This window comes from Plodia interpunctella, chromosome 21, assembly GCF_027563975.2.
Source record: "Plodia interpunctella isolate USDA-ARS_2022_Savannah chromosome 21, ilPloInte3.2, whole genome shotgun sequence".
In the NCBI taxonomy this organism is placed as follows: Eukaryota; Metazoa; Arthropoda; class Insecta; order Lepidoptera; family Pyralidae; genus Plodia; species Plodia interpunctella.
This window is the reverse complement of record NC_071314.1, coordinates 2,850,091-2,867,101: the sequence shown is the minus strand read 5'-3', so window position 1 is coordinate 2,867,101 and position 17,011 is coordinate 2,850,091. Positions and strand designations below refer to the sequence as shown.

Sequence of the window (17,011 nt, the reverse complement as noted above, 5' to 3'; positions counted from 1 at the left end):
CTCAAAGTTTGGCCGTGGAGACCTACAAAGAATGTAACTAAAGAGGTAAGAAATGTAAATAAGAAGTAGGTATACCCATCAACTACTAAATGTTCTGTCCTATCAACACAACAATGTTATGAATACCTATGTACCTATTATTCTAATTATAATGAAAAGTAATAATCTTAAAAAAATCATTACAGTACAATCAGCTGCAAGGTACAATTACATAAATTTCGTTTTTTCGTACAAGTCTTATTATGTAAACAAATCTTACCGTGTCCTTTTATGATTTTACAGCAATATAAATTAAAGTAGATTTTTTAAGAAATTACTAAGTTATTTTATTTATAAGAAATTAGTAAGTTAAGTTAATTTTTTTTAGAATGTATGGATTGAACTAAAATTCTTTAAATATTTAGCAAAATTTAGCAATAAGTACTGTGGGATTGTTTACATATAAGGACTGGTAAGAAAATACAGAACTACTTAGGTCTGAGTTTAATTGGGCTGCTCGAAATCTGGTCCACGGGCTTATTCAATATGTCGTAGTCTTTTCAATGTATTTAATAATGTTGGCAAAAATATATTTCTTCTCCCTTCTAAAAATATATTTGTGGACATCATGTCTGGCCCGATGGATAGGTCCATGTAGAAAATTGTAGATGGCCGACTTCAAAAAGTAATATGTATGTAGCCTGCTTAGCGCTGAAAGTTCGTGGAATATAAGCCTGTGCATTTTAAGTAACGTTTTCAACAACATTACGTCAAACAGGATGGCCCGATATTACCCACTTTTTTGATTGAGACTGTACCAAACACGACTAGCGCTTGTCAGAATTTATTTGTTTAATAAATAAATCAAGTTTTTAAGAAGTGTCATATATTATCTATGACATTTATTAAAAGGTTTCGTCAACATTATAACATGATTGGGTTTCCAGCCAGACCATCACTCATCAAACTCATCAAATCATTGCTGGATTTTTGGTGGGAACTTCAATTCAACGGTATTTCCCCACTTGCATCGGGGAAAGTTCGGTGAAATAAGTATACCAACAGCGGAATGGGTGGTTTTTTCTTATTTCGGACATGAGTAACCTGCCTTATTCAGTTAGGTATGTAAGTACCTTGATTTCACATTCACGAGTAATTATTATTCGAAATTCATTCATATACTTATATAATATTTATAAGAAAAATATTTTATTTTTTAACATTCTACCTATAGCGGCTGAGGAAGAACACAGGGAAAACACTCAGAAGAAAGAGATACTTAAGCCAGTGGCGGTTTACCAGTAGGCTGAGTAAGCCTGAAGCCCAGGGCGGCAGATTTTAGGGAGTGGTAAATTTAAAATATTATGTTTTAGTTACTAGATGTTGCCCGGGGCTTCGCTCCCATGGGAATTTTGGGATAAAATATAGCCTATAGCAATCTTGGATAATGTACCTTTCTAATGGAGAATTTTTGAAAATTGTTCGTTAGTTTCGGACATTACCCGTCTCAAATATACACACGCTTACCTCTTTATAATAATAGTATAGATGACAAGACCATTGAATTATCTACTTGCGACAATTGTGTTGACAATTATAAAAGTAATTGGTTGTTATGTTAATACAGATTATTGAGATGTCTCTCTTCTTTAAGAATGTAGTTTTAGCAGGAAAATGAGTAACACGTTTTGGAAATACCTGTTTATGATGCTAAGCGAGACCGCACGGGACCTTACACGAGAAATACAAAACATAATGAAATGATAGATCGTATACTACTTGACTATTAAGTAATCCTATCCTATATGTTTAATGATTTTTTTTAGTAGCTTTTGACTAATGTGGCACGCTACGCATGAGTAAGATTCAAACCTAGGATCTTTCGGTCTTAACCACTGTACCAATAGGCGTGATACTTTTGAAACTAAATTATTTCGATAGGTTACGATGTGTATTAATTGTATTTTAATTGAGAAGTTATTTGTATACCTACATACGTATGTAGGAATATTTTTATGTAGATAAGGAGATGAAATTAAAACAAGCGGATATAGTTCACGAAACAGTGGTTTATTTGATTACCTGTAGGTATGTCTTGTCTGTCATTTTCATTTAAGTAATGCAGGTATTGGGGACCTAACTATATATCTGTGAGTTTATTCTTTCTTTCAGAGGTACGCCCGGTTACATCCCCTTGAAGACCGGGGTCAAAAAAAAATCCGTCGGCCCTCTTTGGCAATGCAATTGATAACTCCCAAAAGTAAAATCAGAAAAGCTAGCAGCAGTTATTGCTACACCTTAACTGTATTGTATGTATAGTATTAATATGAACTATATCGTTATGAAGGTATAATAATAGTATTGTTGTATTATACCATATAAAAACATACAAAAATACGACGAATTAGTGTTATGTTATAATATGTAGATTGACAGTGTCGTCATCACACAATGAAATGACGACAGCATCATAAATATGTAAAGCTTGTTGCGAATTAATGTTTGCATAAATTACGCAACTTTTTACTAAGTAGTTAATTACAAGTGGGATCATTGGGATAAACCTATCCTATTATAGGTACCTACTTATTATAAATTAATAAAAAATCGACAATAAAAAGTATCGCAGGACGTCATCTGAAAAAAATTATGAATATATAATTTTAGGTACTTATATATTATATAGGTACATGTTATATTTTCTTAAAAACCGAATTTTTTTGAATCGCTTCTGTAATTGGAAGATTTTCATAACCTACTTCAACAGAAAAGGAGTATGAGAAGGTATTATGAAGAGGCAAATTCAGGGGTCTATGGCTCACCATAGAACACCCTTAGGATATCAGATCGTCCACGTAGTAGCGTAGCTAACGAAGATTGTTAAGGTACCTAGGTAGTTTATCTGGATTTTTTTGTGTAACAATCCTTTCTGAAGAACATTACAATGTAGTCTCAAATATTAATCATGCCCTTATGTGATTTATCACAAAAAAATATATATTTTCTCGATTTTCATGTTATTATGGTTCTCCCTTGGATTCCTCACGTAATATATAGACATCCCTTTTATATAACTTAGTGGTAGTACTTTTTTAGACTTCAAAGCTGAAAAAATAAAATCACAAAATACTAAACGATTCATATATTTTTCTGTTCAGACGAGTTGTGGTCCAGACTTACAAATAAGTTATTTACAAAATAGGTAAAAGAAAAGTTATCAAAATAATCGAATTCATAACTGCTTTTTAAAATTTGAACAAAACGAGCGCGTATCCCGCGGACATGCAAAAATATAAGAAACATCAGACAACAGTCGAAAACAACAAGATATTACAAAATAAAAGAAACATCTTTAGAAATATTACAACTTAAACATAATCATCATTTTGTAGGTATTCAAGGATATGTATGAGAATAAAAATACTGACCGAAAATATGAGTTAGGAGCCTTTTAGCTTTTTAAAATATGATATTTCATACATAATATGAATACTGGATATTACATATTGTGGCATCTTTTCCATACAAGTTACAATACAGAAAGGATGATTTTGCGGCACTGTTCACTGCTCCCATTTTATTTGGTCCAAAAAATATTTTCTTTATTATACTATAAATTACTTGTTTCACATTTAATTATAATTTAATACTTAAATATACCTTCACAGCTCTACCAGCAATTCTTGTCATTACACTTTTGATCATATCAATCAGTCCATATGAGAGCATTTATATATTTCATTTAATACTAACATCTGAATGACATATATATATGCTTATAATATTTAATTACATTATAATTACTCCCACTTCCAGCACACACCAGTTGTCAAGACTTAATTTTATATGAGATATTTCATAAACATTCATGGTTCATTACACCAACAATATTTTGCAATAAATCTGTCTTGGTAAAATTCACCCGAATCCAAAAGTCACAAAAGACATTAGAAAAATAACAAGACGGTAGTAACAAAGAGTAAATCTTCTATTTATCAAATAAGAAAAAAATAATAGGAAAATTAATGGCGAATCCGGATTCGTGTCAGATTGCTCTAAATATCTGTTGGGTGAATTTCTTTATTTACAATATTCTAAATAAAATTTTTCCATTTGTGTTGTACACTTCAAGGACATTGAACACGATCACAATTCCATAACGAAACTAAAACTAATCAATTTTGACAAGGAACTCTTCGACGTCCAGTTTCTGTCTCATAATGGCCGACAGCACCACTTCCGTACTGCACACAACATTCAACGTCTTTTCCGATTGTAACAAGTAATACACTAGATGCAAATCATTTGGCACCGTTAACACTAGATAACTGTACGGTTTCTGGGTGTGCATTTCTTGAATGGACACGTAACTTCGTCTGTTCCTTTCCACTTTTCCTCCGGATAATTCGATCATTTCGGTGAGAGCCGCTCGGGACGGTTTCACGCACGGAGTGAGGAAGAAGGTGACGCCTTCGAAGAGTTTTCTGCGCTGTTCCCCGCAGAGTAGCACCTCGGAGATGTCGCAGTTGAAGGTCTTGTTGAAGGCGTCGTCGCGGAGTTGGTGCTGGGCCTCGTCCGCGAACTTGTTGAGCCGCTGGCTGGCCAGCAGCCACTCGGGCCGCAGCAGGTGTTTGCTGCACACGAGCCCGCTGAGCAGCTTGCTGGTGCGGACCAGCTTCTCCATCACTAGATGAGTGGCTTCTGCCGGCGACGACACCACAGACCCGCCCAGTTGTCTGGAATTATATAAGTATGATTTCGTTCGAAGGATGATGAATATGCATTATTATTATTATACAGGGTGTTCTAAAATACCTATATGTATATGAAATGATAAAGTGCGGTACTTTAAATAGATCTTCAAGTTGATATCTACACTTCTAAAAAGTAGTCAGTCGTAACTAATAAGCAAATCTAACGAGCTCACTTAGAAATGTTGACTAATATTAATTTTAAACTTCACATAAAGGATCTACCCAAGGTACCCAAGTTTACCAATTCGTAAGTATATATGTACTTTGTAACACCTGTACATAGCTACTCTAAATCTGACATTACTTATGCTACAGTATCTGTTAATCTACATCAACGTCACATTATTAGAACTCCCTTGGTACCAAATACGAATCTTGCGTATAATAAATCTACATACAAATAACGTTATAATATGTACCAAAATTAATCTTTTGTAACGTTGCCATCTTGAATATGGTTGGAATTCTCATCGACTTCTGTAGTTATATTAACATCTCTGATTATATTGGAATCTGTAGCATTATTATCACTGTAATTAGAAAGTAAATTGTATTTTCATCAATGGCATATGGATACAGCATCATATCTTATGTAGCAATTTCCTTTTCTAATATTATTGCTATCTGACAGCAATAATATTGGACAAAAATATAAGTGAGGAATGGGCGGTAATCCATTCATACGAGCAGAATTTATCTAACTAAAAACTTATCTTCTAAAGTTACTTGACTAAGCCTAAAATGTACAGACTACGATTAGTTGAATATTGGTGGAATCTAGATCGAAATGATGATAGGCAGCTTGTCGCTTATAAAAACAAATCTCACTGATAATTGTCACATAACATGAAAATATAAACTGAATTCTACGCCAGTGGCAACAAGATCTCTCCTACCTGACAATAGCGGCCAATCTCGCTTGTTCGTGCGGCGCCACAGCCGAGAAGAGAACCCGGGGCGCGAGCGCAAGGGGCAGGGGCGGCGGCGGCGCGGCGGGGGCGGGCGCGGGGGAGGGTGCGGGTGCGGCGGCCGGGGCCGGGGCCGGGGAGGGGCAGGGGGAGGGGGAGGGGGCGGCGGGGTCGAGGCGCGGCCGCTTGGCGCGCCGCGGGGGGGCGGCGCTAGCGGCTGCGCGCTTCGCTCTCTCGTTAGACTCTTGTGTTATGTTTATTGGCATTTTCCAGCCGTCTGAAAATAGACATTTATCGTAAAAGCGTGCTAATGTTGGACATTACATACTCGTATATACGAGGTGGATTTTTTTATTGACGATGAAGTTTAGTATGTATGCAATGCACGCGTAGCATGTTTTTTAAGTAACACCTTCTTATTGGACGTTGACACTAGACCTGCCACCACCGGTAAGTAATCGTAAAAGTCATGTCTGATGCCTTTAGGCGACTTGAATAAAATCTGACACCAGTGTTAGTAATAACACACTCGATATGATGATTGGACGTATCTCAGATTTTGCAGCAGACACCTGAACAACGCGGCATGACAGCTGCTATTCATTCACTCACGCGTTCGACTCTTTCTAGCTAGGAATCCGGGTACACCTGGTTTTAAACACACAAACGCCTTATTTCCTACATTATTTTTTTTATGGCAATAATTTTTTAGGTGGTGAAAACGGTCGTTAGTTAGTGTACTCACTCATCAGATGTGACACTAGACTGTAGTCCATACGGAACGGACTTGTCAAGTTGAACTGCTGATATTTGGTATTTTCAATCTGAAAATATAATTATAAGTTAAAAACAAAAAATTAAAAAAAAAAAACTTTTTTTTTCAAAATATTGTATACTAGCTGTTTACCCGCGACTTCGCCAGTGTAGTATAGTTACTTCTGACAGCATATATTTTTTGTGATTAATGAGTTAACCATGCCAGATTACTATTTTCAAGGACCACTATTTTTGTGATAACCAATGAAATCTTCTTTGGTCGTCTTTTCAACATGATTTTCATACAAACTCTCACCATAGCAACAGTTGATAGGCTAATATAGCATCCCCAAAGTCAAGCAGGCGACCAGTTGCAAAACTTCGAACTCTGGGCTTTAAAGCTCGGAACATGCAAGGATGAGAGAGAGAGAAGAGAGTACCTGCGCCAGCGCACTCATGTTGCCCAGCAGCAGGTCAGTGAGCCACATGGCGGTCACCACGGGGATGCCCCACTCCCGGGCCCTCCTGTATTTGTTGCCCTCGGCCCGTTTGCAGATCAACACTGTGTTGTCTCGAGTCATGTACGGTGTCACCTGTAAATAAATGTTTCAATTTAAGTTTTTATACCAATCTGACTCGAGTTTTCTTTACCACAATTCACTTCCAGGGTAGTAATACATTATTTTTCATAAAAAAATCAATTTTAAACTTTCATCTAAGATATATTGTGTACCAAATTAATTCAATATCAGTCTAACGGTTTAGATATACACTTTTCCATTTTCCAGCCGCCACTCACCTTGGCGCCCACATGGTGTATGCAGCAGAACAGTCGCTGGCGCTCCTCCAGCCGCCAGCCGGAGACGGCGGCGCGATGCTGTCGCGCCGGCCGCTCCCGCACACAGTACATGGCGGGCAGGTGCAGCGCCTGCCAGGGCGGCGCCACAGCGCGCCGCAGCATCGCGTCCGACAGCCAGTACGCGGTCACGCAGCGCTTGGCGTCGCGCAGCGCCTGAGGTATCACTATCACATTTAACGATTTCACCGCGAACCTAAATGTCCCTTTTGATTAGAGGATCCGGATCCATTAGGCCACGGAGGTTGTCAAAATGTCCATTACGTTTTAACAGGTATACTTACAATTACCATGTTGATCTGACCGGGTCAACATGGAAAATGAACTTTTCAGATTGAACTGTGTCTTGGATGTTTATCTATATACGAATATGTTATAGAATATGGGATTGTTAAGTTAGTATCTCATAACACAAGTTTCGAACTTACTTTGGGGCTAACTTAATCTGTGTGATTTGTTCCTATATATCTATCTATATCTATTTAATGGACATTATATTGATTATGTTGTTAAACAAAATTACAGTGTCAAAGCGTGGAAGAATGTTTGGCAACCTTAAAGAGCATGATAAACTGATTAATAAAACCTTTAAAAGCAAACAGAAAGACATCAATCAAAGAAAGAAAAGGGCTTTAAGGGAGATTAGAGACTGCGACGTGATAAAGTAACTATTTCCAATTTATTATTTTTTATTTTGAAGACAAATCGAGTTAGGCCGATGGCTGTATGGCTAAAGACGATAATTACCTGCATGACGACGCCATGTTTCTGCGTCTCACACAGCACATGAGTGACTCTTGCGCAGTAGTTGGCTTCGACTTCACCGCCGCGCCGTTGTATAGCTTCGGCCCACCGCGCCACCCGCTCGGTGCCCCACGATTGTTGGTACTCCACCTGTACATGTTAAAGCTTGTAACGAAATATCCCATCGAATACTATGAAAAGTGTTAAATTGAATTGGCAATTATGCTGGAGTCCGCAGTCGGTGGTCTTGTTACGTTTATGGTTTTAAGAAATAATAAATAAATATATATATATATATATATATAATAGTCTCGTTTTATTAAAGGATTTATGATGAAATTTATATATATATATATATTTTTTTTTTTGTAAAATGACTGCACAATAAGATGATGTGAACTATATTCTGCTAATTTGGCGAAAAAATTGTAAAAAAGAAACAAAAAAATTCATGTTTTGAATTTTAAAATAAGAAAAGTCAATGAAATATTGCTCCATGGTTAACCCGTTTTTAACCAGATTTTAAAAAATGACAATATCCGTATCCGGAATGGAGCTGATACTTACAATATGAAACACGCAGCCCAGCAGGAACAAATCCGGGGGTAGTTTGAGGTTGGGGTTGTGGCCGTAGAACTGTGCGCGGGGGGGCGGCGCCCTCACCGCGCCTGCGTACACTTTACTACCCACCACACCTGCCCCCGCCTGGAGGGGAAAGAATCTCTAAGACAACTAGCACACTAGCACCATCATCACATAATATCACAAAATCCATACTAATGTTATAAATGCGAAAATCTGTCTGCTTATCTGTCTGTCTGTTCTGCTTTGATAGCTAAACTGCTGGAGCGATTTTAACGAATTTTGGTATGCACGTAGTCAAAGAATCCCGTTCAAACATAGTTTGTATGAAAATCAAGTCCGTTCCGCATTCGCACATAAATTAACGCGGGCGAAGCCGCTATAGTATTATATATTTTTCTCCTTCCTCACAGTTGACCCGGTTTAACAAAGCACTGTCCCGCATCTTCTCATCTGTAGTATTTCTCAATGCTACAAATTACTGGCATTGAAAGATAACATGATTATGACGAATTATATAATTTTCTCTGTGTAAGTATGACATGTCACCTGGTGCGGATGATGCTGCGGCCCCAGCAACAGCCGCGCGGGGGCCCGAACTGCGCCGACGCCCCCCACCGCACCCACCGCCCCCACAGCGCCCACAGCGCCCCCAGCTGCGTGCACTGCTGTCATTAACCTGCGTCACAATGACATGTCCTCATCAGTAATCCCGCTAATATTATAAATGCGAAAGTTTAGTGAGTGTGATGGTCAACTACTTCACGCACGCAAACGGCGGGGCCAATTTTTATGAAATTTGGTATTAAGCTGATACCTTTACTTTACCAGATAGGATACATTATTACGCGATTCCCGTATGATTTGGTCAAAAGGTAAGGCAAAAGTGCCGCATTGTTTTCAGGCTTCTTTCGCAGGTCAACTGGGAAAAAAATCTATAGAAATTAGTAGTACTTTGTTTCCTATTTGTAACTTTTATATTTCCACTGTTACATAAATAAATAAATAAACCAAAACCATCAATCTGGTCGCCTTAACAAAATGGACACAACATTAATGTTAAAGACACAAAATAAAGAAAGGTAATTTGTCCGTACCTGAGTGTGCCGGCAGCGGAGGGCTCGTGGTCAGCGGGGGTGGTTCCGCCCTGAAGTCGGATGCTCAGCATGTTGGCCAAAGCTGTTTTGGTCTTAGGGTTCACTAACAGCGCGCTGTTTGCACCTGCAACAAGTCATATGGTAGTTTAGGATAAATATGTGATGGTGGGCGCTCTCAGTTTTTAATGAATACGCATTTACTAGCGACGTGGCCCGACTTCACACGGTCTAATACGCTGTTTTGTATGTATAAACCTTCGTTAACAAATTGTCTAAACAACAGCGAAAAGTGCATCAAAATCCGTTGAGTGGTTTTAATAAGAAAGCTTAGAGATAAGATGTGACGGGCGACTTTATTTTACAGCGAAAAAGTTAAAGAACACAAAATACTATTAATAATCCTAATAATAACACTAAGCTAAAGTATGTTTTGTCTCGTTCTGTGTCAAATATTGTGAAGTGTGATAGTGACAAAACATATTTTAGATGAAGTGTGCTGCGATGAAGTTTGTTGCACCGTTTCTTCTTCACCTGCGCTTTGAAAGTAGTCTTAGTTTTAAGTAATTTTTTGACATCAATACGTGATATATATCATACAAAGTTAAATAAAAAAAAATTGAATTGAGAGTGATTATATGTAATTACCTATTACATGGTTAAGACAAATAAAGGCATTAGGTTATACCTTGTTGTTGGTCCCCTTGAGGCGAAGTGAGAAGAGCTGCGTCGACGTTTGGTTCGGCCAGGGGCTGGGTTCCCACCGCCCCCACGGCGTTCACCCCACCCACGCCCACGTTACCCACGGCCCCCACCGCCCCCACCGCGGCCACTGTGTGTGGACCTATGCCGGTGCCCACCTGTGATTAAAAAAAAATACAATATAAGACAGGTTGAGAAACTTATTGATAAAAATCTACACCTTTTTTATTCAATTAAAATTGACCATAGACAACAAAAGTTGTTTCAAATACCATTTTCCATGTGGCAATATATTTTTGTTTATGGCAATCACTAAATTTCTCTCACTCTTTTACGCAAACCCTGAACATGATGGTTAATCTTGTGTAAAACATGCGATTTAATTAATAAAGTGTTAATTTAACTACAAAATTTTAAACATTTCATTTAAAAAACAAATTAAAACCTGTTTGATGGCGTGATGCTGTGCTACATGGTCTCTCTGCGCTTGGAGCTGCTGCAACCTCTGGTACTGTTGTTGTCTATGGAGCTGCAGCTGTTGGAGTTGGGACTCCACAGCGCCCCCTGTCGCCGCCCCCGGGCTGGCCACTGGGGCGCCACCCACTGCAAATATACAAAGATAATATCGGCACCAGAATTATCACCTAATGTAAGCGCCAAGCGGTCAAAAATTTTTTTTAAGTTGTGGTTTTACCCGCGCGAAGCCGAGATGGGCCGCTATAATAAAAATGAGCAGGCGTAACATGCTTATGAGGACTTCCATCTATAAGGAACCTTTTCTCGTGGAATATCACATTCACATATTAACTTTTTATTTTCTATATTACGCACCTAAGCCACGGATTTACGTACGTACCTAAAACTAACTAATAACGTACCTAAAACTAACTAACTAATTATGTAGGTATAAACAAAAGTATCTTTATATACTCTACTAGCAGTTCGTTCCGGCTTACCATACAAATCATAATCTATTATATAATCACACTATCTAAAAAATCGCATCAAAATTCGTTGCATAGTTTTAATGATGCGGGAAGCGACTTAGTTTTATGCTACGTAGTCTACATATCGCATAGTAAATTCCGCCACATGCGGGCTGGGATTCACGCCAATATCATGAATAGTTCAATGACTTCTTCACTTGACCGTACGATCATCACCAATACATTTTCATATCAAATATAGTCATTAACACTTTTTATTTTTATTTTTTTCGAACCATAATATTCCTTTAACATTGGAAAAATTAAAATTAATAATAATTTAAAAAAAAAGTTTATTGAATAATACACTTACTTTCGTCGTGCGTAAAGTCCATAATCGAATGATTAAGTGGATGTGAAATTTACTTTAAAAAATAAGGTAAAGTGTTCCTACGGTGAGAAGGGAAGGATAACTGAATCTATCGGCGAGATGGCTTAGAACTATGCTAGATAACGTTTTGAAATTATAATTTAGATAAAACACATGTACCAGACGCGATCTGAATACCAAATTTGGACTATGAGCGATTTATCCCAGCTTTGTTGGTGTTTTACGATTTTTTTTGTGCATGTTTGTTATAGCTACCGCTATAAAATAAATAAAAAAAGGACCTGTAGTAAACTAGTCCATACTAACAGTCTGTCTATGACACTTTCAAGGCAGATTTTTATGAAGTTTGGGTGCAAACCAACCAAAGGTTACCGCGGGTAGAGCCGGAAACAGCTAGTAATATTATTATTGCGAGAGTCTGCCTATTACACTTTCAAAGCCTAGCCGCTGAACCAATTTTGATGAAATTTTGTTACTACTTAAGCTACTTTTATTAAAATTTCTACCCCCAAAGGTCAGAAATAGAGGTGAAAGTTTGGACGAAGCTGCGGGAAGAGATCACTAGTAGACTATGTATTTACCTGGAGACTGTGGGGGCTGGGCCGGTCCTGAAGCTGGTATGGTAGCCGCTCTGGCTCCTTGTTGTTGTAGCCATTGTACCTACAAAATTCGCATAGTTTAACTCCAGAGTAGGCCATCTGTGAATGTCGTATGAGCCGACAAAGGAGCACAAAGCCTGATAACTTTAAATTTGTAATATTAGTTGGGATTGTTGAGTGCTTTTGCCGGCGGCTTAACCCGCGGAAATTTCCCACGAAACAGTTAGTTTTCCGGGATGAAAAGTACCCTATGTTATATCCATACTTAATACTAAATATATACAACATTTCAAGATATTGGTTGAGAACAAAGAGCAGGAAGAGGTGGTAACAAACTTACTTTCGCATTTACAATATTAGTTAGGATTACCTGTTGCTGCTGGGTCAACCCTGCCGGCAGCTGGCTCCTAATGAAAGTGACACTCGGCTGCGTTCCCCCGGGGGTCCCTGTTACCACGCCTCCCTGAAATAAACACATCTTTACCTCCATACGAAAATATTATTCGAGGTACTGTTAATACTTTTCTAATTTTGCATGTAATAAAGGATTTTTGTATATATTAAATGTAATACACATCAGATGTGGACCTTGGACACCATTAATGTCTGAATAAACAGGTTAGGGTCAACTTTTTTCTTCTTTGGCATTCTTAGTTCAGATCACGCACGCAGCACTAGGAGGCATGCCCTTTCTATCTCATCTTCGCGTTTCCGGTTACATTCACGGCTGTGGGCCTGAAGCCCGAAATTCGCCTAAAAAATAAACTTTAATATTTTAAAGATTTGGCTCTGATTTTATGACGGCTGCCTGCCCAAAGTCAACCCTCTTTTGGAATGCGGTTGTTACATATCAGTTGCCAAGGTTTAATGTCCTTAAACATCCAGGATATAAAGTGATCTTATTTCAGGGCGGAACCACACTGTAAGACCCGTAAATCTACAATCAGATTAGTTAACCTGTTGCTGAGCCAAAGCAGCCGCCCGCTGCATAGACAGCTGTCTTCGCTTCTGCAGCTGCGCTACGAACATAGCTCTCTGCTTGGGGTCCATTTGCTGCAGCTGTGCGTGCGTCTGCGCATCCAAGTGGATCAGCTGGCGACCGCCGCCCCCTGCCGTCCAGGATACCTAGCAAATGTCAAAATTACAAAAAAGCACATATAGTAAAGAGATGTGGAAGAATTCCCTTCATGGGATAAGCTTGCCATGGTATATTCACCTTCTTGTTGTATATGGACTTGTAATATATTGTGTTCTTTGACAATAAAGATATTACAAACAAACAAATAGTTGAAAATTAATTCTACTCACTCTAGGCCCCACGGTTCCTGGTTGCGCGATTTGCTGCCTTTGTTGTAAGTACTGCTGCTGTTGCCATGCCTGGCCCCCTTGGACTATCTGCTGGCCTCCAGGAGACACGATCTGCTGCCCACCACTATGCGTGATGATCTGCTGTATGCCACCACCCGACGTCAACTGAGTCCCGCCCTGGGGTGACTGCGGCACTTGCGACAGCACTTGCTGAGTCTGACCAACAGCCTGCCCAATAATCTGACCAGACTGTGTCACAATCTGCTGTGGAGACTGAGCGATCACCACTTGATGTTGCTGGCCCTGCTGAGTTATCACATGCTGCCCTCCTTGTGATAAAACTTGCTGCGTTCCTTGTGTTATAATTTGCTGTCCACCCTGATTGACCAATTGACCACCTTGATGAACTATCTGGCTTTGTGACACTATTTGCTGACCACTCTGCAAAGTAACCTGCTGATTTCCATGAACCAAAATCTGTTGTTGTCCAGTATGTTGATTTATAAGCACTTGCTGCGGAGCCTGGACTATTTGTTGCTGTCCAGAACTGTTCAACAATTGCTGTTTTTGTACTAATATTTGATGGTGAGTTTGGCTTATCGTCTGACCTTGAGAACCAATAGATTGTTGCAAAATTTGTTGTGATGTCTGCTGAATTGTATGTTGCTGCGGACTCAGCTGTGGCTGCTGGTTGTTTATCAGAGCTTGCTGTTGAGTCTGCATTATTTGCTGCTGCAACACCACTTGGCTCTGTGGATTGCGAGACTGGATTAAAGGACTTCTTATAATTTGATGTTGGCCCTGCACATTTTGGACCATCTGGATATTCTGTTGCCTCCAAGTGCCTTGCACGGGCACATTACCAGTCTGTTGACCTTGAATTGCCTGCTGTATGGACTGAATTTGCTGTCCAATCTGTTGCCCGGTGCTCCCTACTAATTGATTCAATTGCACTTGGCTTTGACCCTGCTGAGCCTGTGACGTCACCAGCCCCTGCTGATTCACTACACCCATATTAATATTCTGCTGTTGATTAGTTATAGATTGAACAGTCTGTTGTTGAATCAAATTTTGGTTTTGGGTTGATAACTGCTGACCGGAACCTATTAATTGCTGGGTGATAACTTGTCCCTGGCTCAGATTTTGATTCATTTTAGCATTCTGGAAGCTTTGTGTAGATTGTGCTAGTTGCTGTGCAATGTTCTGAACAGCTTGTGATGCCGTCTGCTGGCTTAGACTCAAATTCTGTTTCATGGCCATGTTCTGCTGGTTCAGTTGTTGTTGCTGCATGTTATTGGCACTTTGACTGAGCATCTGGCTAATATTTTCAATCTGTTGCTGAGCAGAACTCATTGAAGTATTTGGTGACTGTATAGTTTGTTGTATGTGGTGCTGTGTGTTTTGTATATGCTGTATCTGTCCAGATAATCCCTGGTTTAGCTGAGAAACATTGGGTTGTTGGAACTGCTGAGTTTGTTGGTTGCCAATCTTGTTTTGCTGCTGCTGCATCATTTGCATCTTCAATTGATGCTGTTGTAGCATCTTTTGTTGTTGAATTTGGATAGCTGTCAAACCATGTGGTTGCTGCTGACCCTGAGTGTATTGTTGTTGTTGCTGCGGTTGTTGTTGCAGGTTTATTTGGTGACTTTGCACATTGATTCCCGGCTGTGGCACAATTGTGTTTTGTCCAAACTTTTGCATTAACTGAGCATTAGGTTGACTATTTTGTATTTGCAAATTTTGAGTCACAATGCCTTGAGGAATAGACTTGCTCATAATACTCGAGGTGGGCATTTGGGTGTTTGTGAAGCCCAAAGAACTCACAGTGGATGTAGCTATGGAAGATGAATTAGCAGTAGAAGGGGGGTGGTTCCAAGGCATCCTTTGTTTCAATTTATCAAGCAAGGCCTGGGTACTTTCATCTTTATTATCTGACAGATTTTGTGTTGGCACTTCATTCTTGGCAATACCTTCCTCAAAGTCAAATCCAGTGATTGCACTAATGCGATCCATTGGTTTAGGTGGTTGTGGCACAATGAGCAGTTTGGGGTGAAAAACTTCAGCCACTGCTTGTATTCTCGCTTTTAAGCTCTCCAATACCCAATCAGGGGTCACTATTTTTAGTTTTGAAGTAGGTAGAGTAAGAGCAGCACTATATTTTTTGCCAGAAGCTGAACCACAGATCAAGTGGGTGCACTGACTGTCCAGCTGTACCTTCACTTTGCCACCATGATATGTTAGAAGCGCGAACAAAGTCTTGGCATCGACGACACTCACTTTACACACACAGGCCACCACATTAGAGAATATCTTATTCTTCGAATAGCTGTATGGCTTTGTATTTGCCAATCTTTTCAACCTAATGCAAGCAAGCACCCAGTATTCTGTCACAGCAGGGATCTGATAGATATCCTGAGCGTCTTCGAGGTCTGTGTCTGCAGCATTCTGGCCACAAATTAAATGAGTGACATAGTCCGAGAAATATTTCTTTTCTTCAGCCCCGCCCGACTGGAGAAGGTGCATAATCTGCAATAAACAAGATCGGACAGACGCGTTATTTCAAACAAGAACCTGTAAATAAAAATAAAACAAATTTAACAAACACTATAAACAAACCCTTTCAGAGACATCTCCGGACAAATAATATTTGACATCCTTGAAGATTGGCTCATTTAAAGTTAAGGAATCTAAATCGTCGACAATCGTTACCATTTTCTATTTTACAACACTGTTTAAAATGGGGTTCTAAACTAAATACACATCATAATATTTTAGTAACTTCATCAAAACGCCGGAAACTCAAGCATCGACGTCCACCATTTTTGAATTTTTTTATCTATGGTCATAGTGATGTGGTAAAGGAATTGGGTACAGAAAACGAAAAACGATTAATAATCAAATCAAACGATTAAATGATATAAAAAAAATAATGTTTACGGCGGTATCGCGCGCGGGATTTTACCTCACGAATAAAGAACATTAAAATTATATTCTTATCATGAATTTAGTAGTACTTACGGAGTACCTACTAATTCCACAGTTTTTATATCTGTGCTCTTTCTACTATGTTTGACAATAATTTTAAAATAACTACAAATTGTAATATATTACCAGTTTCCATTACCTAAATATTTTTTGTATCTGCTTGTTGAGGTATTTTGATGTGCGTAATAAAACGACACATGTTACGGGAAACAGGATAGGACCATGGAATTAGTAGGTACTCATTACGAAGTACATACTAAATCCATGGATGGGACATATTGTAGGAACACGTGATATGAGACACGTAGCGGAAAGCACCTTACCTTTTAACTAAACGTACGAGTACGTACGAATTTAAACAAGTTCATTATAGATATTTTTCATCTATATTACTTAAAATTCGAAAATGTAACAATAAATAAAACGA

The 17,011-nt window shown here is 38.9% G+C and overlaps 1 protein-coding gene across 2 annotated transcripts; it reads right to left on the bottom strand.

The window, feature by feature from the left end:
- Positions 1-3,106: 3,106 nt before the first annotated feature.
- On the bottom strand, positions 3,107-16,427 carry Ptip (PAX transcription activation domain interacting protein). Of its 2 annotated transcripts, XM_053761298.1 has the most exons (17): positions 16,216-16,427; positions 13,600-16,125; positions 13,249-13,416; positions 12,662-12,754; positions 12,274-12,352; positions 10,821-10,978; positions 10,362-10,533; positions 9,677-9,800; positions 9,129-9,258; positions 8,565-8,702; positions 8,001-8,147; positions 7,197-7,409; positions 6,838-6,990; positions 6,387-6,465; positions 5,630-5,918; positions 5,153-5,263; positions 4,581-4,715 (listed from the first exon to the last, which is right to left on the bottom strand). In XM_053761298.1, the coding sequence occupies exons 1-16, from the start codon at positions 16,309-16,311 to the stop codon at positions 5,158-5,160; spliced, it is 4,671 nt and encodes a 1,556-aa protein (XP_053617273.1). In that variant the 5' UTR covers positions 16,312-16,427; the 3' UTR covers positions 4,581-4,715; positions 5,153-5,157. The 2 variants fall into 2 exon arrangements, with proteins under 2 accessions (XP_053617272.1, XP_053617273.1); XM_053761297.1 differs by lacking the exon at positions 5,153-5,263 and having other exon boundaries at positions 3,107-4,715.
- Positions 16,428-17,011: the final 584 nt, after the last annotated feature.